At 40.9% G+C, this 24,828-nt stretch overlaps 3 protein-coding genes across 5 annotated transcripts; 2 read left to right on the top strand and 1 right to left on the bottom strand.

Moving 5' to 3' along the window:
- Positions 1-1,978: 1,978 nt before the first annotated feature.
- On the top strand, positions 1,979-9,334 carry si:dkey-5i3.5 (uncharacterized protein LOC565091 homolog). Of its 2 annotated transcripts, none has more exons than XM_056417596.1 (4): positions 1,979-2,048; positions 5,272-5,550; positions 6,928-7,174; positions 7,268-9,334. In XM_056417596.1, the coding sequence occupies exons 2-4, from the start codon at positions 5,293-5,295 to the stop codon at positions 7,627-7,629; spliced, it is 867 nt and encodes a 288-aa protein (XP_056273571.1). In that variant the 5' UTR covers positions 1,979-2,048; positions 5,272-5,292; the 3' UTR covers positions 7,630-9,334. The 2 variants fall into 2 exon arrangements, with proteins under 2 accessions (XP_056273571.1, XP_056273570.1); XM_056417595.1 differs by lacking the exon at positions 1,979-2,048 and adding an exon at positions 2,864-3,045.
- Positions 9,335-11,317: 1,983 nt separating this feature from the next.
- Positions 11,318-19,120, top strand: rbm28 (RNA binding motif protein 28). The gene is made up of 20 exons (XM_056417477.1): positions 11,318-11,637; positions 11,820-11,966; positions 12,049-12,215; positions 12,355-12,430; positions 12,535-12,627; positions 12,736-12,807; positions 12,930-13,029; positions 13,127-13,377; positions 14,941-15,007; positions 15,144-15,253; positions 15,344-15,417; positions 15,534-15,669; positions 15,929-15,993; positions 16,130-16,288; positions 16,535-16,684; positions 16,853-16,927; positions 17,027-17,150; positions 17,440-17,578; positions 17,772-17,886; positions 18,689-19,120. The coding sequence occupies exons 1-20, from the start codon at positions 11,520-11,522 to the stop codon at positions 18,824-18,826; spliced, it is 2,376 nt and encodes a 791-aa protein (XP_056273452.1). The 5' UTR covers positions 11,318-11,519; the 3' UTR covers positions 18,827-19,120.
- Positions 19,121-19,979: 859 nt separating this feature from the next.
- Positions 19,980-21,854, bottom strand: LOC130195773 (leptin-like). Of its 2 annotated transcripts, XM_056417478.1 has the most exons (3): positions 21,824-21,854; positions 20,444-20,637; positions 19,980-20,348 (listed from the first exon to the last, which is right to left on the bottom strand). In XM_056417478.1, exons 2-3 carry the CDS (start codon positions 20,591-20,593, stop codon positions 20,013-20,015), a joined length of 486 nt encoding a protein of 161 aa, XP_056273453.1. In that variant the 5' UTR covers positions 20,594-20,637; positions 21,824-21,854; the 3' UTR covers positions 19,980-20,012. The 2 variants fall into 2 exon arrangements, with proteins under 2 accessions (XP_056273453.1, XP_056273454.1); XM_056417479.1 differs by lacking the exon at positions 21,824-21,854 and having other exon boundaries at positions 20,444-20,678.
- Positions 21,855-24,828: the final 2,974 nt, after the last annotated feature.

The following is a 24,828-nucleotide window of genomic DNA, read 5'->3' as shown; positions in this document are numbered from 1 at the left end:
AGGAAGCATCACAGCCTGGTTTGGCAACTGCTCCGCTCAGGACAGGAAGGCTCTGCAGAGAGTAGTGCGTTCGGCTGAGCGCACTATTGGAACTACACTCCCACCCTGCAGGACTTGTACACCAGGAGGTGCAGAACCAGAGCCGGCAGGATCATGAAGGATCCTCACCACCCCAACAACAGACTGTTTCAGCTGCTGCGGTCAGGCAGGCGCCTCCGTAGTCACGATGCAAGAACAGAGAGACTGAGACGGAGTTTCTTTCCTCAGGCCATCAGGATTGTGAACTCCGACCTCACCAGGACCCCCACATAGACCCACACAACTGCCCCTCTTAGGCACACACACACACACACACACACACACTTACTGTAAATATTGTGTTGTTTTTATTTGTAAATAGTGTGTACTTGTTGCCCTTGCACATTCCTGCTGAGCATTGCCACTTTCATTTCACTGCACACCCTGTGTGTGTATGTGACAAATAAAACATCTTGAATCTTGAATCTTGAATCTTGAATCACACAGGAGTGAGCGTGTCTTTAGACACATGACGGGGGAGCAGCTTGCTCCAGCCTTCGTTTAGGATTTCGACGGCATTAACGTAACGTTTTCCACCTTCATGACGATCATATCACTTGTTGACTGGCGATAAGAAAATTTAAAAAATGGATAAAGATTAACGCCAAGAATCGAACCCGCGATCATCTGCGACCATAGGGCCTCCTCAGTGGCATCCCAACTACCACACTGAGCTATAGAGGAATATGGGTTGATCGCAGTCAGTTTACGTTTTAGATTAATAGATAAATCATTAATAGTGATAATCGGTAACTGCGTTTCCTATGGTCGCATCAACTTTAATGCACAAAGCGGCTGTTGCCTATGCAATCACGTATTTGAGTTAGGTGGGTCTATGATGTAAGAAGAAAAGGCAGTCGGTGTTAGAATATATTATATAAATATTAATGTCTTCCAAAGTTACTATATTACTGACCTAATTTGCTCAAAGTCAGTTTTTGTTATTGTAAAGTACATTGTAATGTAAAGCGGGTAATCGGGTGAAATACCCTATAGCTCAATGGTAGTTCACAAGCAAAGAACAGAACAGCAGGTGCACAAGTCGGCTGTTCGATTCTTTGAGAAATCCATGATTTTTAATTTTTTATTGTCGTTTTAGATATTTTTTTATCGCCAGTCAACAAGTGATATGATCGTCATGAAGGTGGAAAACGTTTCGTTAATGCCGTCGAAATCCTAAACGAAGGCTGGAGCAAGCTGCTCCCCCGTCATGTGTCTAAAGACACGCTCACTCCTGTGTGTAGTTATTCAATGTGTGTCCTTATCGTAACAACAGGTAACAGTCATGTTTAATCTGGACCAGTGAGTGCTGCACAGGGTAGAGTATAGTTACGAGGATATATGTGGATCCGTAGTCTCGAATATAAAACATAAGAGACGTGAGAGCACACAGTGTTGTATCACAATTTAATCTGAGTCGATCACAGTTTCCCAGCTGACAGCGGTGGGCGAGCTGGGTGTAAACAACGGGCTACATGCTTCATTACACACTGTATGAAGAGTAAACTGGTCTCACATCGACTGGACGTCAGATAACGACGTATAACATAAATATCAGACTGACAACAAGAGCATTTTGTCAAGTATTTATTGAAGTTAGTAGTATATTGAACAGGCATCAGCAGAGTCACCTACTTTGTCCTCGCTCCGTGTCCTCGGCGTCTCAACTACAGCCTCCCGAACAGGTTTCACATTTTACAGCAAAGTCATCCGTGTTTAGTCTTTCAAACATTAGAGTTACATTAAAAGAACGTGACAGAGAGGCTAAGCGATGGAAATGTGCATTTCCTAGTTAGTCAGACGGGTCCTGAGAGGCAACTCGAGGCCACTCCTACGGCACATCTGCCTCATGCACGCGTACCAAAACCAGTTAATTCAAAAACCAGTTAATACCGCACAACGGCTCTGATGTCTCCGCAGCAGTTAAACATGAGAGATAATAATTGGGTTTTGGAGGATCTAATGAGCAGGTAATGTTAATCAGTTTGACTGAGGGTGTACGACTCTGTTCTGTGTCTTCTTAGTGTCTCCTCTGTCTCCTCCACCACCGGGATGACTGTGTGTATGTATGACTACTGGGCTCTGCACTCTGTAAAGCGACTTCGGGTGTCTTGAGAAGCGCTATATAAAATAAATTATTATTATTATTATAAAACGATGGGGACACACCAGACAGGGCTGTGTGAAGGATGTGGAGAAGAGGAGTCAGTGGAGCGTGTGGTGGTGAATTGTAAGGTGCATGAGACTCAGAGTTGATGAGGAAGTAACTAAAGGAATTGGGGGTGCGTGAGTGTACACTGAAGGGAATGCTGAGCATGGGTGGGAGAGCACAGCTTATATGGAGGACTTAAAATGACTTAAGTATAAATAAATAAATAAATGAATGCATGAATAAATACAAGAATAAATAAATAAATGCTTAAATAAATGTATAAATGAATAAATAAATGCTTAAATAAATGTATAAATAAATAAGCTTAGAGTACTGTTCACGTTCTTAAAGGACACAGAGGTTTTGTATAGGGTAACATTTAAATGGAGGATGAGGGTTATTTATTCATTTATTTGTTAATTTTTTTTATTTTGTTTTGAGCGTAAAGAGTCTGCTGTCCGATTATTACTCCAGAGCAGAGGGTGGCGGTAATGCACCAATTGTATGTTAAAAAAGAAGTAGAAGAAGAAATGCGCTCAAGCTTCGACTCAGGCAACTGAAAGCAACACGCATCCGATGAACAAGGAAGAGGGAAAAGGAAAGAGGAATCAGGAAAGAGGAAAGGGGGTGACTTTGAAGCCTCGCTGACTTTTAAAAGTGGTCAATGTGCGTTAGAAAAGCGCCCTGACGGCCACTCACTAGTTAAGTAGACTTTAGAGCATCACCGTAAATAAATGAAGTCGGAATAGGCACTCAGCCAGAAGAAAGAAGAAGGATACAGCCCGCTTCACTTCGCGTTAAATTGAATTTACGTCGTGAGTTAACTTGGCGAAGTCGTTTTTTGTTCTTATACATTTGAATTATGTTCGTACGTTATTGTATAGAAGGGTTAGGCTTTACTAGTTGTCCTTTTATTCTATAGGACAACTAGAATTTGGGAAGACACAGTTTAAGCTAAAGTAATGTTAAAGCTGCCGTTAATCGGTTCGTTGCTGACTTTTGCTAAAAATCGTATCGGATTGGTTCAAAGCTAACAAGTTATCTCCAAATGCACAGAAAACTAATTATATGCTAATAAATCAATCAAATAATCTCCCAGATCAAGATTTTAGGCTTGAGATTGACGGGGCTAATGTCGAAAAAGTCCAGTGCAAGTTCCTTGGTGTCTATATTGACGACAATTTGCGCTGGCATCAACATATTGACAGTTGTCGGAAGCGTATACGAAGCGGCACATTTGCCCTGCACTCAAAAAAACGATTCAAGCCCTTCTTAGAGGTGACACATTTAAATATTGTTTGATACATTTAAATAAATCAATTACAAAACGAAGATATTTATATTGAATGGGTGTAACACAAAATGTATGAATACTTTCATTTATTAGATTTATTTAGGTTACACTCACAAAAACGATTCAAGCCCTTCTTCGAGGTGACACATTTAAATATTGTTTGAAAATCAGTTGAGGTGAAGATACTTTCAGGGCTGTACGGTGGTGTAGTGGCTAGCACTGTCGCCTCACAGCCAGAGGGCTGTGGGTTCAATTCCCAGTCGGGGCGTTCCTTCTGTGTGGAGTTTGCATATTTTGTTAGTTAGTTAGTTTATATTTTGAGTTGGACAAACATAAATTAATTTAATTTAATGAATATCGTTATTTTATTTTAGATGTATTTGATACAAATGAGTTGGACTAACTTAATTACATTTTATTGCACTGATGTGCTAAATTTGAGTTGGAGTTGCATATAATTATTGGATGGAAAACCTGCCAACAATTTAATTGAGTTCATCCAATGAGTCATTTCTTTGAGTGTGCGTTCCGCAAAAAACATACTTTCAACAGAAAATCTGCGTTTGTTGTACCACAGCCTTGTCCATCCGCACCTCTTGAATTGCAATATGCTCTGGGGATCCGCAGCTAAAACTCAAGTTAAATGTATCGAGATTTTACAAAAAAGGGCTGTGCGGATCATCTGCAACGTGAAGAACAACGAACACACTGAGCCGCTTTTTAAGCGATTGGGCATTCTCAGATTTAACAATCTACATTTGTGTCAGACAGGAATTTTTATGTACAGATTTATGAACAATAATCTGCCCCACAATCTGTTACGTATGTTCACAAGGAACACACATGTCTACAACCATAACACGCGGCTGCGTGGTGGCATACATATAAATAAACATACAGTCGACATTGTATTTAAAAGCTTCATCTGTAGAGGTCCAAAGCTCTGGAGACAAATTCCGGACGAGGTCAAATCAGCATCCACCACCAAGGCTTTTGGTTCTCGCCTTAAACGCCATCTCACTTCACTTTGAAAGTTATTAAAATTGATATACAGCCTGGCGGCACAGTACAATAGAGGAAAGATATTTAAAATAAAATGTATATTCATAATTTGATGTTCGTGATATTATTATTATTATTTTTTCTAAATTAGTAGTAGTTAACATTTGCCTTTTATTATTATTTTTACTATGTCTCTTTCTTTTTCGTTTTCTTTTGGTTTTCTTTTTCCTGTTCTGGTTTTGTTGTTGTTGCTTGTACGACATTTTATGTTTTGGTCCATATGTGTGTGTACTGTCTGTGTGCCTGTAGTAGTTGGGATGGGGGGGGGGGGGGGGTAAAGGGTTAGGGGAGGGGCCGTCCAACTCCTCATCTCAGAGGAGCCTACAGACGTCGGTCTTTGGACGGTCCTCCATTCGTAAATTTTTTCTGTTGTTAATGTTTGTCAGTATGTACACGTTATGTATGTACCTATGGAGAATAAATTACTTACTTACTTACTTTATAAGGTCATTAATCAGTTTCGGAAATGTCTTGACTTTAAGCCATTATGTTTATCTATTCTGTGAAATTGTTGTATTATGACTATCAGTGACTGACGAACAAACAATATCACTGCCTTTTACAAAGTGTCACTACACATCTTGTGTGACCTGGAGACAATTTCATTCCCAGGTTGATGATGTGAGTAGCTTTCTCATTGTAATTTACTTGTTTTCATTCTTGTCCTTTTTTTTTTTTTTTGCAGACCCGCATCACTTTTTATCTGATGGGAATCCTGAAATCAGCCATGTTGGGCAGGGTTGTCATGAGCAAAGGCGTCACCGCCCATCGCCTCAGTAAGAATGTCACTTTCTACATGAACGAATTGGCTCCTCCAGTCTCACTGAGTCCGACCCAAGTCTCCAAGGACCATAAACCCCTCATGCTCATGCTGCCCTGGTTGGGTTCACGTCCTCAAGCTGTGGGCAAATACTGTGAAATCTACTTCCGCACCGGCTATGATGTGCTTGTAGTAGAGAGCGAGGTGAGGACAAGGCACACTGCAAATGCATACAGACGGATTCAGAAGAATATGACATCATTCTACTTAGTCAGTGCTTTGTATCACAACCAGAAAGAAATGCTAGTTTTAGCTCAAATTAAGCCAACTTCATGAAGATTGACTCAATTATATTATGATTCATCTTGAAATGTTAACAGCATAGCTATGAATTCTATCTGGTTAAGCAACACCAGGATATGCTAAATGCAATGCCTCTTAACCCTTGTGTTGCCTTCGGGTCATTTTGACCCGAATCAATATTCGGATTAATTTGACCCCATTCAATGTTTAATGTCGGTGTTCTTTCGGTAGTCAACAAACAAACATAAAGTGCCTCACACTTAAACTTGGAATTCTAATAATTTTCTGGAGATTTTAATAATTGAAAAAGGTAAAATATGTTAGTAAATATAAAGGTAACAGGAGAGTGAAAATTGAATCAAAAATGAAAAAGGCGAGGGTGTAATATTGATTCGGGTCAAAATGACCCTAAGGCAACACAAGGGTTAAAAGTGAAAAGCCCCATCGGTAGGAGGCCAGGAGCTGTCAGACACACCTTTTTTAGTTCCTCACTCATGTCTTCTACCAACGATATCATAAGGGTAGACGTGAGCTTGATAAGTTGCAACAGTTATTTCTGGATAAAAGCGTCACAATCCTGCTTGGCTAGCACAGGGTTCGTACGGTCATGGAAAACCTGGAAGTCATGGAATTTTAAAATGGTCATTTCCAGGCCTGGAAAAGTCATGGAAAAAACGTAAATCATAAAAGTTTTGAAAAAGTCATGGAAATGTGTTATAATCACATGTTCATTTACGCCGAGTTTGAAATAATTAACATGTTTTTTAAAGAAAGACGCTCAAAATATAAGCCGGCGTACGCTCTCAATACGCACAACTTTCTAAATGTTTCATGTTTATACCGAGATTTCCGTTTGGTCGTGGAAATTTGCTTTAAAGTCATGGAAAAGTCATGGAAATCCATTGGTCAAAATGTGTATGAACCCTGCTATCGGGTTGTTGACCAGGAACTATCTTTTTACAATGTCGCTTTTATGATTGATTTTTCATCAATGTAAGGACAGGGACAGGATCAGTGGCGTCCCTAGGCTAAAACATCCGGGGCACTTTCCTATCTCAGGGGGGCATCATGAAGGAGTTATGCTTAGGGCACCAACATGGCGAGCAGCTGCACTGGCTAAGCCCCAGATGGATCAAAATCCTAGAGACGCCCCTGGACAGGATAGGACTTTATCCCCAGGGGGGAATTTTGTGACGAGGATGTCTGTAACCTGTTTGTTGACTATAAAAAGATGGGTCAATATTTGTGACTGCCTAAAGCCGATTATGTTTACTCAAGGTGCAAGAGTTCCTGTGGCCCCGCTGGGGTCTGGAAAATGGAAAGAGGTTGCTGGAGTTGCTCCAGAGTGAACGCTTTGTGTCCCGCCCACTGCTCGTCCACGCCTTCTCCATTGGTGGCTACACATTTGCTCAGCTGCTGGTACATCTGTCCCAGGACACAAATAAATACCAGGCGCTCACGCAGAGGATCAAAGGCCAAATCTATGATAGTCTTGTGGTGGGTTCGGTGGAGACGATGGCCACAGGTCAGTTGAGCATTGACATTATTTAAAATCTTACATTTCATTTATACATTCATGAGGATTGCAAATAATGTGTTGTTTCTCCTCTCTGCCCAGGTCTAGCTAAAACTGTATTTCCACGTGGGGAGACTCTGGTACGACAAATAAGCCTGTTATACTTTCACATGTTCAGACGCCAGACGGTGGATTATTTTAACACGAGCATTGAGGCTTTCTGGAACTCTCCCGTCACTGCTCCCGCGCTGTTCTTCTTTTGCGAGAACGATTTATTGAGCAACCCACGAGCCGTGGAGGAGCTGATTGATCACTGGCGGAAGCGTGGGATAGACCTCACGGCAAAGAAGTGGGAGGACTCGACCCACGCAGGTCACCTAAAGAGGCACCAAAAGGAGTATCTGACCACCCTCGAGATGTTCCTCCACTCGCTCCACCTCTCCCCTCTGAAGGCCAAGATGTAAGATGATGTCATTACAACACAAACCATATTCGCGGGTCATGTTTAGTTGGATCCAAAAATATGTATTAGCCTACGATGTGTTGCGATTATCAGAATGTTTAAATTCATGGCTCACAAATCCTTTCAGGTCAACTCATCAGAATGGAACGACTGAACTGAACACACATCTGTTTTAAAATATTTTGTTGAGTGACATTTTTTTGGCTGCCTGGATCTTAGTGAGTTTGTTCGAGAAGAGGCGGTCCTGCACAGAATCGAGTACCGGCGTCCGACGCCCAATGCATGCTGGTTGGGTTTGTGTCGGCCCTGCTCTGGCGTCATGCGTGATCAACGATAACCTCACGAGAGCGCAGAGCTGCAGATGGTAGAGCCAGGCGCCGCAGTAGCACGACACAGATTACGTGACCCAATGCATGATGGGAAACGCCTGGCTTTTGCCAGATCAGAGAGCTGATTGGTTATTATATTTGTATAAAATCCTGTTTCACTGTAGTTGTGATGCTTAACGTGCACTCGTTGGCCGTTGGTCTCAATATAAAAAAGGATGCAGCGACACATACAGTTCTTATTAAATAGATATTTATAAACCTATGAATGAAGTCTGTAAAGTACAAGTAGCCTACCGATCATATGTAACAGGATGTAACTGTCAGACTGCAGTTTCTTGCCAACGCTCCCTGCTGCCGCCGCCGGCTCCACTTTCCTGCAGCTCATCTCGAACAAACCTAATACTAAATCCGCCCCATTTGAATTGTACAGTATAGCAGACGATGAAGGATTGTGCCGTTTCTGTGGGTGTCTTTCCAGTGCTTTTTACCCGTATGTGTCGATCTCGGACACAGTGCTGTTTGTTACATGAATTGTTGAGATATGTTTGCCCTTCCCTTTACTGATGGATTGTGCTCTCATCTCATGAAGTAAACATACTAATTTGCTACTCTGAGGCAGTTGCTCATTTCCGGTGGGCAGTTTTGCACCGTGACAGTGATCACAGGGACATGTTGCTTGAGAAACCTGTTGAAGCCATGATGGAGGGAACAAAGATGCATCAAATTTAATTTACTTGAATTAAAATGGGGCGAATGCAAAGTGGTGTGGAGACACACCGGTCTGAGGAAATGAAGGAGGTGGAGGAAGGGTATTTTGCAGGGAGACCTGAGGGATTGTTTGTTTGACAGCTTCATGAGGCAAAGAATGGAACGAAGAAGCCTAAACGAGGTTATAACACTAGTAAGTTAAGGAATTTATGGTACCTTCTCTTCAAAATGTGTGAAATATGTTGCAAATTGCTTCCAGAAGCCTTCGTGCGTGCACTATTTTCTACTTTCTCGAAGCAAAAACATAATTTGGTCGCTGCACAATCTCATATTTACACAAACGACTGCATGGATGGGACTTGATTCTTCTGATGGTGTCCTGCTGCATAGGAGAATGTCTGTTTCTACAACAAATAACACGTTGACGAAACCAAACCAAAACAACAGTGTTGAGACAAAGACGGCCTCGTCGGTGTGTCAGTGGTAAACCTCAATGTGGCAGCGCTGTTACAAACTACCAAAGGACGAAGTGACGGGTTAGACTTGTTCTAACCTTTTACATTAAGGAAATGTCTGTTATTGAACATGTGCCTATACTATTGTAATAATGTGTCTCATTACTTGAACATTTTAACATTTCTTATTTGTGCAATAAAATTGTTAACATTTCTTTGTCAACATTTTCCATTTAATTTTAGTAAACGTAATTAATTAGTCCTATTACGTTTTACTTGTTGCCTATGTCATTTTTGGGTGTTTCATGTGTAGAATACGTTGTATTTCATGCAATTCAACCCCTATCTTTTGGTAAAGTACCCTACAATATATCTATGTACATACGTAGGCACATGCATGAATAAATGAGTTATTAACGAGCAAAAACATAGAAACAAAACGGATAATACCCATGTTGAGAATTTGACAAAGCGACCTTCACATCGCGCTTTTATCATCAAAACACCTCACACGTGATTTGTCATGAGGTTCATAAGTTAAACATCTTTAGAACATGCAGGAAATGTACAGGAAACACGACATGTTGACACAACTCGGGGACATATGGCGAGCGGGTAAAGTGCAACGTTAAAGGGAGGAAATCGATTATTATTGTTTGGACAGTACTTTTTTTTTTAACCCTCCTGTTATGTTTGTTTCTTACATACAGCCGTGATGTTCCAGGATCAATTTGACCCGGTTAATGTTGAATCATCCTAAAGTGTTCAGAAACCAAAAAATCCTCATAACTATAGTTTGTACCTCATCACCAACACCATTACTAACGATGCAATCAGTTATTTGTGTAATGGAGTTATTCACCCCTTCATAGATCAGAGTTCAATCAGGAGAACTCACTCGTTTTAATGGAAAATACATGTTCAAACTATTTTTTAGGTACATTGAAAACATATAAATAGAAATTTGCTTTTGTCTACCATAACATGTATTTCCTCTTAAATTGTATTTGCATTGTGTCAATTTGATGGTGGGGTGATGTAGATAAATAGAGATGAGACACCTGTGCTGTTCAGGGTCATAATGACCCGCCCACTCAAAATCAAGCCAAATGAGTCATAAAGGATTTGTATTGAAAGTAAACTTTATTTATGTTTATTCAAAGTGTTAAGATGCATACATTATGTTATAAAAGATGACCAAAGGCCAGCACACAGTCATCCTCATGGTGCAGACGTATGTATCTGCAGAGTGTAATGTTGTAGTACTTCTCTGCAACCATTTTGTAATGTTGGCCCTCCCCTGATAAGTGTAGGTGGAGTTTTGCCTCAGGGGAAAATAAAGATTCCCGTCAAAACAGTATCTGTATTTCTCGCTTAGGTGGAGTCGTTAGAAAGAGTGTGTGTGTGCGTCTGAGATTGGGATGAAACAGGGTCTGTGTGTCACTCTCAGTCAGACAGACAGTCTATTAGAAGTACTATAATACCATATTTATTGGGAGAGACATGAAAAGAAACCCTTACTTTAGTGTCCCATGTCCAATAAAGGTGTATTTAGGGAGAAAGTGAGAAGATGATGAACATTGTTTGTTCTGTAAAGTGTGCTTCTCATTAGGGTGATGGGCACAATACAGGGTGATGGGCACACATCATGATAGAGATGGTTCCCATAACAAACACCTAGTTTTTTTGTTTAAAGTTTAAAACGTGTACAACTTTATATATGGGGCTTTGAATAGGGGTGTGTGTGAGTGTGTGTGTGTGTGTGTGTGTGCGTGTGTGTGTGTGTGTGTGTGTGTGAAACTTGGTCCGAGGGCGTAAGAAAGACTGACCCATATTTACAAAGAAATAAATGGTCTAAACTTGACACTTTTGACCACTTTTTAGCCTCCACTTTAACTGCCGGGTCAAATTGACCCGAACATCATCAAAAAAAATTGACGTTGATTACACTAAATAAGTTAAGTAGAAGAAGTTTTATACAGAAAAAGTACTTAGAAATATTTTTCCTAGATTTTCAAACTTTGAAACGGGTCAATTTGACCCGCAACATAACAGATAACAGTTGAGAATGGAAATGTGACGTCATGGACTGTAAACCTCCGGGCCGCTAGGCGGCGTAAGCTGTGAGAAGTGTCGGCTCGAGACCATTTCCGGTGAGTTACCAAGATGGCTGCCCCCGTATGTAAACATGCGACCTGATCTGCTCGCTGTTGGTGTTCACGTTTAGCGCTTCGGTGGCATGTATTCATCGAGCCGAATCGCGTGATACCCAGTGTTTAGATTGTAACACCTAGTGCGGGACTGTTAACATACAGACGTCAGTTTGTGAGTCATAACCGAGCCGGAAAAGGCCATTATTAGCGAGCTAACGGGTAACGTTAGCCGGGCCGGGGAGAGCCATGCCTGCACGGACCTTGTACGTTAGCCCCCTGCCAGCTTCAGCTTCAAATAAACGACTAGAGGAAATATTCTCGGAAATTGGTCCGGTGAAACAATGCTTCGTGGTCAACGAGAAAGGTAAAATTGTCGCCGTCGAACAATTTAACGAGAAGATGTAGCTACTCTCACTGGAGATACGTTATCGTCACTGCTAGATGTTGAGGCCTGTGTCGATACAAAGGCACGTTTAAAAAAAACAGTTGTAGTACAACGAAAACAGAAATATAAACATTAACGACCTCTTCTTATTTATAAACCAGGCTCAGACAAATGCCGGGGGTTTGGCTATGTCACATATGCCATGGAGGAAGACTCCCAGCGAGCTTTGAAAGAAGTAAAGGAATACGACGGACAAAGGCTTTCTGTTGTACTGGCGAAGAGGAAACTTAAAGAGAAAAAGAAAACCGGTGTGTATAAAGACGTGTCCAACAACTGTGAGAGCTCCCTTGCCACGTCTACTCGATAACCTTGTTCATGTCTTCCATTAAGCGCCTGGAGAGCCCGCTGCAGCACCAAAAGAAAAAGATGCAGCACCAAAAGAAAAGGTTGCAGCACCAAAAGGAAAAGATGCAGCTCCAAAAGTAAACGAGCAGAACAAAAGCGTCAAGAAAGTCAATTTGAAACCCAAACTCATCATCAGGAATTTGAGTTTTAAGGTACAATATGCTAAATGGTTGTGAAGGCTTCCGATGACACGCCCACTTTGATTCAGTATCTGAACTTCAGTTACATATCTGCTGTTAATCTGGCACACACCATGCTTGACCTTTTAACATGTGACTTTGTGTCCCACAGTGCTCAGAAGATGACCTGAAACAAATTTTATCCAAGTTCGGAACTGTTCTTGAGGCCAAAATTCCCCTCAAGCCAGGTAACAGTGTTTTGAATTCCTACTGGATGCACAAATATGCCAGAAAACATGTTGAATAAGTAGGTTGACTGGTTATTTTTTTATGTTTTCTTTTCTTTCTGTAGATGGAAAGATGCGCGGATTTGCGTTTGTTCTTTTTCAAAATCTGTTTGAGGCAGGGAAAGCACTACATGCTCTGAACCTGAAGGAGATAAAAGGTTAGTGAGTGAGACACTCACTTTGTTGTGTGAGAAAAACAGTTAATTGTTGACATCAACATTTGAACATTTTAAAAACTTTTTAAATGTTATTGTTTCCCCTCACAGGTCGGCAGGTAGCAATTGACTGGGCTGTGCCTAAGGAACAATTTATCGCCACACAGCCGCCATCAAGTGCAGGTAATAGTTAAAAATGTTCACCTGCAAGACAACTACTTATCATTAAAGTCACAAAATATAGTGTGTCTTAGTAGAAATTAGTTAAGATAGTAATGATTAACACTGTTTTTTTTACACAATAGGAAATAAAATTATAGAAGCAACTACAAAAAAGTCAGGTGCCAAGATTAACACTGAAGTCAAGGAAGAAAAAAAGCCACAAGCAGCACCTGCAAATAAAAGGTATGCACCTCAAATATGTACACCTGTAGGAATGTGCCACCAGGTGTTAAAAAGGTTTAATCTAACGGTTTATTTTTGTTTGGACATTTTTCCACAGAGTCCCTTCCAAATCATCTGTAAAGCAGGTGGAAGAATCCCAATCTGATGATGATGATGATGCTAGCGAGGACCAAGATAGTGAGGTGGAGGAGGAGGAGGAAGATTCAGACATGAAAGAAGAGGAGGAGGAGGAGGAGGAAGATGATGATATGTCTCAGGAAGAAGAGGACGACAGTGAAGACGATAAGAGTAGCGATGATTCAAACGATGATGAAGAGGATGACGAGGACATGGAAGCAGATAAATCAGGTAACAATTCCCTGCTTATGTTTTTCATGTTTTGTATGTAATTCAAAATTAGGGATGCACCGATCTGATCGGCGCCGATCCATATCGGCCGATATTCCCATTATCGGTTTTGATCGGCGTTCTCAAAACGGCCGATCAGATGATGTAACATCTGCGAGAAAAACTATCGGAGACGTTTCAATCGCGGCGCACCGCAACGGAGACGATGCGCCCGCCGAGGGCCGCAGAGTGAGAGGTCCACGAGGGGATCCTCACCACCGAGCGACGTCCCCGTCCCCCGAGTTGAATCTCTGGGTCAACTCAGCCGACTCTCACATGTCTGCCCCTAGAGACTGATGTTCACGGTAAACACATTCCATCAGGAGCGCGCGAGGGTTTTGATAAAGTTAGCGGAAGGATTTAAATGACAACATCCGGTTTTGCAAAATTAGCGGAAAGAACCACGTGAAACAACATCCGTTTGTCAAAATAAGATGTCGACAAATCATACACGAACATATAAAAGTAAACAATGAACTGATTTTGTATCTTTAGAGATCGTTTCTGAGATTTAGCTTAAATTATGCTAACATTAAAACATTTTTAATGTACCAAGGAAGAGTTTATAAAAATAAGTCTGACTTTTGTATGTTAAGAAAAGTCCTGTATATAGATTTCTCCAAGAGTTCCAGGAAATGAATAATGCAGATGTGTTCCATACATATCTGAAATCCCCTACAATAGCAATCAAACAATTTTAATTGATCAATTAGGACATTTTTCAAAGTAAAAGTCATAAATGTTTAAAGAAATCGGTAATTTCTTTAATGTTTGAGTTGCTTTATACAGGACTGTCTCAGAAAATTAGAATATTGTGATGAAGTTCTTTATTTTCTGTAATGCAATTCAAAAAACAAAAATGTCATGCATTCTGGATTCATTACAAATCAACTGAAATATTGCAAGCGTTTTATTCTGATTTATTGCTGATTATGGCTTACAGTTTAAGAAAACTCAAATATCCTATCTCTAAATATTAGAATATCATGAAAAAGTATACTAGTAGGGTATTAAACAAATCACTTGAATTGTCTAATTAACTCGAAACACCTGCAAGGGTTTCCTGAGCCTTGACAAACACTCAGCTGTTATAAATCTTTTTTTTTACTTGGTCTGAGGAAATATTAAAATTTTATGAGATAGGATTTTAGAGTTTTCTTAAGCTGTAAGCCATAATCAGCAATATTAAAAGAATAAAAGGCTTGCAATATTTCAGTTGATTTGTAATGAATCCAGAATGCATGACTTTTGTTTTTTTAATTGCATTACAGAAAATAAAGAACTTTATCACAATATTCTAATTTTCTGAGACAGTCCTGTATATGTATTTCCTCATAGTCCTAGGCAATAATGCTACACAATAAATAGAATGCTTCAATCGACACCGTGATCGGTATTATCGGATCGGCAGATACTGATTTCAGTGATCGGTGATCGGCACCAAAAACCTGATCGTGCATCTCTATTCAAAATCACTATATGAATGTTCTTTTGACACTGCTTGTCTGCTCCTTTTATTTGTAGCTAAAAAGAGAACCTCAAAGAAGCTTCTCCCTTCAGATGTGAAGGAGGGCAGAACCATTTTCATCAGGTTGACATTTATTTTCACTACTTACTCTTAAACCTGCTTTTGTTTATGGTACTCTGCTCTATATTTTTAATTCTCAAATTATCCATGCTTATTGTGTTGTCACCATCTTTGTTCGTCTTTCTCCTGGCTGATGCAGGAACCTTTCCTTCGATACAGAAGAAGATGGTCTTGAGGAAGTTCTGTTAAAATACGGAGAGCTTAACTACATTAAGATTGTTATCCACATGGAAACGGGACATTCAAAAGGTCAGCCATCTGTCCTCCAATGACCAGTCTTCTCTTTGTTGTTTGAGAAAACGGGTTGCTTAACGTATCTTGCGTTTGTTGTTTTCTCAGGTTGTGCATTTGCTCAGTTCAAAACTAAAGAGGCTGCAGATAAATGCAGGGCAGCAGCAGAGGAAGTGGCACAGGTAATACTTTCTGAATAATTAACTGCTGCCTTTTTATGATTGCAGCATCTGTTGTTTTTTTTTTTTGCAATGAGTTCTAATGCTGCTTTGTTGTTACATTGGGTTATTTGATGCAGAACGGTGGCATCCGTGTCGATGGCAGAAAGCTGTTCGTTGTGGACGCAGTGAGCAAAGATGATGCTTCCAAGCTGAAAGTGGACAAAGTGAAAGTGGAAACGGGCACCAGGAACATGTATTTGGCCAGAGAAGGATGTGAGTGAACTTCTTTGCCACTTGTCAGCTGTCATCAGTTAAAGTGACCCGTTCAGCTGACACGGTTACTTGATTTAATGTCAGTATTAACGGTATCACTTCATGCATATTTGATTGAACATTCACAAAATTAACATTGACTTCGGAAAGTGATGTCTGTCTTGTGTTTTGAAATAGGTTTTTGTTGCATTTCTTTGCTCAATCCCTTATAAATCTGTTTTTATAATGTGTGATATTGTCTTCTGACCTCCACACCCAGTGATCCGGGCTGGAACCAAAGCTGCAGAGGGTGTTCCTGAAGCAGACATGATCAAAAGAACCAGAGTGAGTTCATTTTTCATTTAGCATTCAAGACGATTCCTACTTGCTGAGTAAATGTAATACACAATTGTTTATCTCGCACACATTAACTTTCGACTGACTTATATGTTGATCCATATATTTGGTCTATTTCCCTTAGTTTGAAGAAATAAAGAAGACCAAGCTTCGGGCCTTGAATGTGTTTGTGTCAAAGACTCGTCTGTGTGTCCATAACCTGCCGAAGTCAGTGGACAATAAAAAACTCAAAGCCCTCTGCTTCCAAGCAGTGAAAGGAGTCACAGGAGTCCGCATCACAGAGGTGAGAACCGAGACGGCATTCTGGTCGACTTTTCATGAAATGCAGCGGTGTTATTATAGCCAATATCATTAATTTGCAGCTTTGTCAAATCATTTCTGGAAATAGTTTTGTGTAAGTAGTATTTCTGAATGTTATGAATGTGGTCTATCATAGAACACTCTGTGTGTCCAGTAGGGAGTGTTGTTGTCATTCTTATTCACGCTGTTTGTGTGTGTGTGCGTGGCCACCTTCTGTTTCTCCCTTTAGTGCCGAGTGATGTATGACAAGAGGCCAGAGAAGGGTCAGGTGATGGGACAATCATTAGGTTATGGCTTTGTCCAGTTCCAGGCCCACGAACATGCTCTCAGCACACTTCGTTACCTTAACAACAACCCTGACATCTTTGGCTCACACAAGGTACATTCCTGCAACACAGTACTTGAATGCAGAGAACACTAAGGGCTGAAATCCTTCGGGATGTTTTGTTTCTGCTTTGTGGCCGTGATATTTATTTACCTTTAGACTTCACATTGTAGTAATTATTGTGTTGATCTCACTGAGTTGTATTCTGATTTCATCCTGCAGAGACCTATTGTTGAGTTCTCCCTGGAGGATTCTAGGAAACTCAAAATGAAAGAAATGCGTCAACAAAAAAACAAGGTGCGTTTGTATCGATGTGTGAGAGGTTACACCTTGGTGTTCAAATAAACAGATTTATTTTTCTAAATGTAAAGTAAACTTCTGTGGATCTCTTTGCAGGAGCAAAGTCTGGCTTTTAAAAGAGCAGCAAAACCTCAGCCCCAGACAGTCGGAGAAGGAAAAGGACCCAGCACCAGTGGAAATAAAGCACCATCCTCATCGGCGCAGACCATAAACGAGAAAGGTATGAAAATGCCACTTCAGTTTTTGTAATATTTTTGCTTTTTTACAGTTGAGAGAACATAGGAAGTAGGACATGAGGGTTTATTGCAGATGAGCTCTGGTTTGCTCTTCTCCTGTCACCGCACAGATGCAGGAGTACAGCACACTCGTGCTGGGGAGAAACCATTTTACGATTGACACACTGCATTAAACTCAACGATGGCCTTTTTATTTTTGCTCTTAACATTTTCATCTTTTTACTTCTTTACATTATTTGATTTTCTCTCCGTCCAATTTTCTGTGTTCATCAGCTCCTGTTCAAACCCCGGAGCAACGCAACCGCTATTTCGGCTTCCAGACCACCCCTGAGTTAGAACACGTCAGTTTGGAAAATGGAAAGAAACGAAAGAAGATTCTAAACTTTCCATCCCATCGTGGGCCTAAGATCAGGTACACTTTAAAAAATACTTTTATTAGTCTTCAGTTCTTGAGTAAGACAGCAAAACAAGTACAGTTACAAAAAAAAATGTATCAGAAAATGTTTTTGAACAATCATGTAAAAGATTGGGCAAACGTATCAGAAAACCGACTGTGTCTTAACGATGAGCTTCAGTTACACGTGATGAACTGTTGTCTTTCTCAGGCTGCGCGACAAGGGAAAGCCACAGGCCCCGCCCCCCAAGAAAGCAAAGCCTGGATCCAACAGGAAGGACCGTCAAAGACAACAGATGGAAAAGCCCATGCAGCGCAGCAACCAGGTTCATAAATATTATGTTGTATATGCTTATTTGAGGTCTTTACTCATATCCACATAACATCTTATGCCGCGTTCACACCAAAAGAAGCGGCGCCCGGCGAAATTTTGCGTCAATCGCAACCACTCGCGTCTGTACGTTGACTTTGCGTGGGATCTACTCACGCAAACTATTCGCAACGCTTTTGGTGTGAACGCACCATTTAACCCAATTTGTGTTTTACAATAGTTAAGTCTTCATAATTGCAGTAATATCAATTAAGAACAACTTTTTTCCCCTTTTTTATTTAACATTTATCTATCCACTGCTATACACCGTTGAGCCACATGAGGGAGTCTGCATGTTTGTATTGCTCTGATAAATGTAACCTAAAACATGCAATCCAATATAAAAAGGTGTGCATGCTTTCTGTTAGCTATACTTATGAGAGGAATAAAACGAGAACCTATACATTTACCGTGTGATTTGAAGGACGCATGCATACAACCACGTTTTGATTTATCAAACCTATATATATTTTTGAAATGGCTTGGTTACCTATTTATGGTAATAGAAGGTGAATAAAAATGGTCAGGATTTATAGATAATACCTTGGGTCACAATGGTTTGACATTTTTGTTTGACCAAGTCAAACGAGTGCTTTACAGCTCTTGTTTTGCATAATTGCGATCACACACTTTCCTTTGGACCCCATCTCTGCCAGCAGCACTATTTATTTCAAGTTTAGAAGCAATAGGATGCCAGTTTGGTGACACTTTATCAGAGTTGTTCTGTTAACGCCTCTTCATGTTGTTTGTCTCTTAAGGTCAAAAACGCCAAGAAGCCTTCCAAGAGAGGAGGCGGGGACCACTTTGACAGCCTGGTGGAGAAGTACAAGAAGAAACTGATGGGGAATAGCGACAACTGCACCAATGTCAAAAGAAGCAAGTGGTTTGATAGTTAGTGAGTGTGTGTGTGTCTGTGTATGTATGTATGTGTGAGAGAAACAATGTGTTGGCATCTTAAGTGTGTAAGGCTACGACAACAATCGACTTTCTTAAAAGAAAACAAGTTTAGTGGTTCTCATAAAGTTGTTTAGTGTCCAGCATGTGACGCATCGTGTGTGGAACTGTTCCGTGCCCTCACGTCCTTCAACCTCATCTTGCATTTCTGTAATCCATGTTTTTACTACTAAAACAAACCGAAAAATTATTGTACTTGGTATTTTATGGAATAATATACAGTAAAAAAACATGAATTTGTGTTTTATTGTCCCACCTGTAAATATAATGTAATCCATATGTATTGGATTCACAGATGTGACTATTTATTATGCTTTCAATTGTCTACACTGTTTTGGATACTATTTTTAAAAGAGTTAATCATAAACTGATAGTTCTGAATAAACACTTTCCACTCATGAACCTTGAATACAAGTGAAGCAAGAGATGAACACCCACGTATGACATGTAACCTGGTCTACGTGCCTTCTCACTTCATTCTGATCTCTTGTCTTTCACTTATTAAACAACACTGACAAACTTACTTTCAACACTATAGATGTTTGTTAAAAATTTACTCATTTTTAATCCAATAGAAAAAGACAAAATAGAAAAAAACATCCACAGATATAAACCGTTTTTGAAAGAACCTGATATTGCACTGAAATGGAAGTTGCCCTTTTCCTGTCCTCGTTGTTCTCCTACAAACACCTGTTGTTACTCTTGGAAAGTTTCAACATTGTTTACAGGGTTTTAAAGAAATGATCACTGCCAACTGTGAGGTTTCCTCTGGCTGCAGCCGGCCAAGTGATTTAGGAAACTGACAGAAGTACTACCTAAGTCCATGTTTATCACTGAGGGCTTTGTTGATACAACAGTAATGTCAAAATACAAACGCATGATTCATCTTGTTGTGCAAAGCATAGATCCGTTTGCTTAGAAAACAATCCTGCAGAAACTACAACCCGATAAGAAGACAACGTTACAAAATATATATTTTCTGAATAAACGATATAAATAAATACAAATGTGTATAAATAAGTCTGTGTTCAAGAATAGATTTCCTTAAAAAAATACATTGCAAAAGTTCAACCGTGCCAGGTGGGAAGTCAGACATCACGGATGCAGCTCTGTCCTCATGGCTGTCCTTCAACAAGTCTCAAGATGATCCAGATTGTCGAGCAGCAGACGGAGGGTCTCCTTCACCCTCATGAGCGCCTCGATGCTCACCGTGTGGATGAACTCCTTTCGCCGCTCGAGCTCTTGCATCGGCCCCGGCACTGAGGGCTTTGGCCGCTGCTCACTGCAGTGACCCTGCCTCCACTGATCCAGGTAACCTGTCAGCGAAGAGATGTCCAACTTGACCTGAGCGACCCCGTTGAAGGTGTCACAGATCAGGCTGTTATAGCCCTCCAAGACCGCCACGATGGAGTAAGGTCCATCCGAGTCATCAGCAGGTGGGCCGAGAGTCAGACCAGCCGGGACCTGTAGCACCACAGAGGTCACAATTCAGTAAAGAATACACACACTTTTGTAAATGCTTCAGATTTGCGGCCCCCACAAACAACCATAAACATTACCTGGACGTCTTTGTTGAGCCTCACCACCAGCTGTTCGGCCATCCATTTCACTTTTGATTTCATCTTCACTACTTCTCCTGGCAGAGGAGCAGCTGAGCACACACTTAAAACGTGCAGCAGAGAAAACAGGAGGGCCAAAGTGGAATCCATATTTATTTTTTGGATGTACCAAATTCAGAATAGCACTAGTATTCCTAGAAGAAAAAGATTGTGCATATTATTACCTTCGCATTGAAAATGCGGAAGGTTATGTTTTGATCGCCGTGTATTTATTTATTTATTTGTATGCGTGTTACTCGCATAACACAAAAAGTATTAAACCGAATCGCATGAAATTTGGTGGGATGATTGGTTATTATCCGGGGACCATTTGATTAGATTTTTGGATCGATCGGGTAAAAGTTCAAGGTCATGAAAAGGTCAAAATCTTCTTTTTACCATAGCGCGGTCAATTTGTATCCAATTGGCATGCAACAAATGCCAAAATGTTCATAATTCAATGTCCAATCTTGTCATATGCGAAGGTATGCGCTCTACCGAGTGCCCATTCTAGTTTATTTATTTATTTATTTGTATGCGTGTTACTCGCATAACTAAAAAAGTATTAAACCGAATCGCATGACATTTGGTGAGATGATTGGTTATTATCCGGGGACCATTTGATTAGATTTTGGGATTGATCGGGTCAAAGGTCAAGGTCAAGAAAAGGTAAAAATCTTCTTTTTACCATAGCGTGGTCAATTTGTATCCAATTGGCATGCAACAAATGCCAAAATGTTCATAATTCAATGCCCAATCTTGTGATATGCGAAGGTATGCGCTCTACCGAGTGCCCATTCTAGTTATTCTATTTAATGTGTATGCATCTCACTTGTTACAACATTGTGTTATTTCGCTAAGAGTGTAGGCCTATCTGCCGGTCGTCATCATATTATACATAAACATCCTTCAAGTAATTACTCAATATGTTTGTTTGTGGCAGAACATATTTGTGATTGAGATATCTGTGAATTCATGACAGTAACAAAGTTCAAAGATCACTGCTTTTGGCTATAACTATTTTTCTCAACCCCATTTTCCAAACCTCTGGCACATGCTTTGAGTAGAATTGACGGATGGGTATGAGCTCATAGAAACCTCAGCTACGAGACACACAATCTATAAGCATCTAAAAACAACTAAATGAATACACTTATAGAGATATGCATCTTATACAAATAAATCCAACATTCAAACATACTTCAAAAAGATGTAAGTAATGAAACAAACATATATCCTGGTAAAGAATGAAGGACCAAACGCGACTGTGAGCACAGACGGAGAATCAAAGATGGCCGAGTTGAAGCCAGTTAAGGAGATGGGGAGGAGAGTTGGCCTTACCTTGGCTGGACGTCTGTGCACTGACACTGTTGGGCTCCATCAAGACATCTTATAGTGGATGGCTGTTGACTCATCTCTTACTCACCTCTCTGAGCCTTCGCCCCCCCACCCTCATCCACCCCCTCACTTTTACCTCTCCCTGTCCCATAACCTCCTGTCCTGGGGGTACTGCAGGAGACCGGAGACCAGTTTGACATGTTTGAGTCACTGGGCAAAAATATAGACACAAAAATTCATAAAAATTCTGAATAGTGATACCTCAAAGTTTACTGATAGAACTTTGAAACACAGTTTCTCACGCTGTGACGTTGTCAGCTTGTCATGCCATACATGTTAGATCCTGTACTCACTTATCTTCACTGCTCTCTCTAAATATTGCCTAATTCGCCGGTTACTCAGTGTTTATTTAGGATGTTCCAACACACTGTGTCTACGCATCCGCATGGGCAGCATGCAGAAGCAGAAAGGGCAGAACCAAAACAAAAAACCAGCAATGATATGAAATAGAATAAAACAAATCTTCTCCTGAATAATCTCCTGTTAACCATTTGAATATGTAAATGAACTGCATCTTATAAATTGAGATTACCGGCCCGATCAGATTTATGTGTTCTTATATCTTAGTTTTTTTCAGTCAATCTAAAAAAAAACCATTTCTTTCATGTCTTTATGACGTTATCATTGTTAATTAATTTAATTAATTCATAATGTTGTATCATTATTATTACATGACATTACATGTCATTTAGCAGACGCTTTTATCCAAAGCGACTTACAATAAGTGCATTTCAACCTAGAGTACAAACTAAGAACAACAAGAATACAGGAAGTAACATTTCCTCAACATAGTCGAACGACAAAAGTGCCATAAGTAAGAGCTATTTAAGTGCCACTGAAGTGCAAATCTGTGTTTTAATCCATATATAGTCGGAAAAGGTGTGTTTTCAGTCTCCGGCGGAAGATGTAGAGACTTCCTGCTGTCCTGATGTCAGTGGGGAGCTCATTCCACCACTGAGGAGCCAGGACAGCAAACAGTCTGGATTTCAAATGATTAGCTCGAGGTGCAGAAGTCACAAGTCGATTGGCTGTTGCCGAGCGGAGCGAACGTGCCGGGGTGTACGGTGTGACCATATCTCGGATTTAGACGGGGCCCGATCCATTCGTAGCATGGTACGCCAGAACCAATGTTTTGAAGCGGAAGCGGGCAGCCACCGTAACCAGTGAAGAGAGCGGAGGAGCGGAGTGGTGTGGGTGAATTTCGGGAGGCTGAAGACCAATCGAGCTGCTGCATTCTGGATGAGCTGCAGAGGTCGGATGGCCTTAGCAGGTAGGCCTGCCAGGAGGGAGTTACAGCAGTCGAGGCGCGAAATGACCAGAGACTGGATCAGAACCTGTGCCGCCTTCTGAGTAAGAAGAGGCCGTATTCTCCTGATGTTGTGGAGCATGTACCTACAGGAACGCGTTGTCGCAGCGATGTTGGCCGTCAGGGAGAGTTGACTGTCTAGTGTCACCCCGAGGTTCCTGGCAGTTGGGGTAGGGGCTAACACAGAGCTGTTGAAGGTGATAGTCAGGTCATGGGTGGGGGAGCCTTTCCCTGGAAGGAAGAGTAGCTCGGTCTTGTCAGGGTTGATTTTCAGGTGGTGAGCAGACATCCACTGAGAGATGTCGGTCAGACAGGCAGAGATTCGCGCCGCCACCCGTGTTTCGGACGGTGGAAACGAGAAGATCAGTTGGGTGTCATCTGCATAGCTATGGTAGGAGAAGCCATGGGAACGAATGACAGAGCTGAGAGAATTTGTGTACAGAGTGAAGAGGAGGGGACCCAGGACGGAGCCTTGAGGAACCCCAGTAGTGAGAGGACAAGGATCAGACACAGATCCTCTCCAAGTTACCCGGTAAGTGCGGTCGTTAAGGTAGGAAGAGAAAAGAGCGAGTGCAGTGCCTGAGATACCCAGGTCCTGAATAGAAGAGATAAGGATCTGGTGGTTCACGGTGTCAAATGCTGCAGAAAGGTCTAGAAGGATAAGGACAGAGGAGAGAGAGGCTGCTCTAGCAGTGTGAAGCTGCTCAGAGACAGCAAGGAGGGCAGTCTCTGTTGAGTGGCCGGCCTTGAATCCAGACTGGTGAGGGTCAAGAAGGTTGTTACAGTGGAGATAGGAGGACACTTGGTTAACGCGGCTCAGACGTACACACGGGTGTATCCGGTCCTTTTTCAAAATAATAGATTTTTCGACTGATTAAAAAAATAAAATAAAAACTTTTTTTATTCACTTTTTTTCCGCGGCCGGGTTCCAACCAAGCCGTGGACCGGTACCGGGCCGCGGCCCGGGGGTTGGGGACCCCTGATCTAGCTCACTCGGATATAATTCACATTACACCGATGTATTGTGTTTTAGCTCAGCAAAATAAATACTTTTGAACATTTTGAAAAAGGTTCATACTGTCCAACGCTGTCTTAGTTACACACATTAAAATAAGCTGATGTTGGGCTTCCCATTTGCATATTGCAAAAGTTAATCATCATGCATGATATTTTCCAGTGTTCGGTTTTAACGTCGTCCAGACATCAGTTACAAGTTCTCGTCTTGAGCAAAGACAAATAGTGTGAACATGTCATTGTACAGTTTTTTGTAGTTGATACATGTCATAACCTAATGTGTGTGCCAGAATGCTCCTAATGATTAGTTTTTCTTGTTTCACCATCACACCATAACAATGTTGTTCATACTGATTGAAGTTCTGCTGGATTGATCCAGGAGTTCCAATAAACAACAATAGTATTGTTATGTCATATCAAGTAGATGCCAGGTCGGTCTCCTGTATTTATGTCTCTGCCAAATTTCAAGCACACCTTTCTTGACCAATTGATTTATTTCTGCAATTATTTTCTCATATCCAATGCTCTTTTTGGAAAGTGAAAACAAAAAGCAGATGTTTGTTGTTACTTGATGCAGAAGGAGGGAAGTGACTGTGATGAGCAAGTTTGTTTCTCAGAAATAAAAAGT

The sequence above is a fragment of the Pseudoliparis swirei genome, chromosome 6 (assembly GCF_029220125.1).
Source record: "Pseudoliparis swirei isolate HS2019 ecotype Mariana Trench chromosome 6, NWPU_hadal_v1, whole genome shotgun sequence".
NCBI classification, from domain to species: Eukaryota; Metazoa; Chordata; class Actinopteri; order Perciformes; family Liparidae; genus Pseudoliparis; species Pseudoliparis swirei.
The sequence above is the reverse complement of the archived record's forward strand: the minus strand, read 5'-3'. Positions and strand labels throughout refer to the sequence as shown.

Excerpts from the sequence above, each read along its gene's own strand:
- si:dkey-5i3.5 (XM_056417596.1), top strand. The coding sequence starts at position 5,293 with ATGGGAATCCTGAAATCAGCCATGTTGGGCAGGGTTGTCATGAGCAAA. Across the intron at positions 5,551-6,927 it reads TGCTTGTAGTAGAGAGCGAG|GTGCAAGAGTTCCTGTGGCC; the intron begins GTGAGGACAAGG and ends TGTTTACTCAAG. Across the intron at positions 7,175-7,267 it reads GGTGGAGACGATGGCCACAG|GTCTAGCTAAAACTGTATTT; the intron begins GTCAGTTGAGCA and ends CTCTCTGCCCAG.
- rbm28 (XM_056417477.1), top strand. The coding sequence starts at position 11,520 with ATGCCTGCACGGACCTTGTACGTTAGCCCCCTGCCAGCTTCAGCTTCA. Across the intron at positions 13,378-14,940 it reads CATGGAAGCAGATAAATCAG|CTAAAAAGAGAACCTCAAAG; the intron begins GTAACAATTCCC and ends TTTTATTTGTAG. Across the intron at positions 16,289-16,534 it reads CAGGAGTCCGCATCACAGAG|TGCCGAGTGATGTATGACAA; the intron begins GTGAGAACCGAG and ends TTCTCCCTTTAG.
- LOC130195773 (XM_056417478.1), bottom strand. The coding sequence starts at position 20,593 with ATGGATTCCACTTTGGCCCTCCTGTTTTCTCTGCTGCACGTTTTAAGT. Across the intron at positions 20,349-20,443 it reads GGCTCAACAAAGACGTCCAG|GTCCCGGCTGGTCTGACTCT; the intron begins GTAATGTTTATG and ends GTGGTGCTACAG.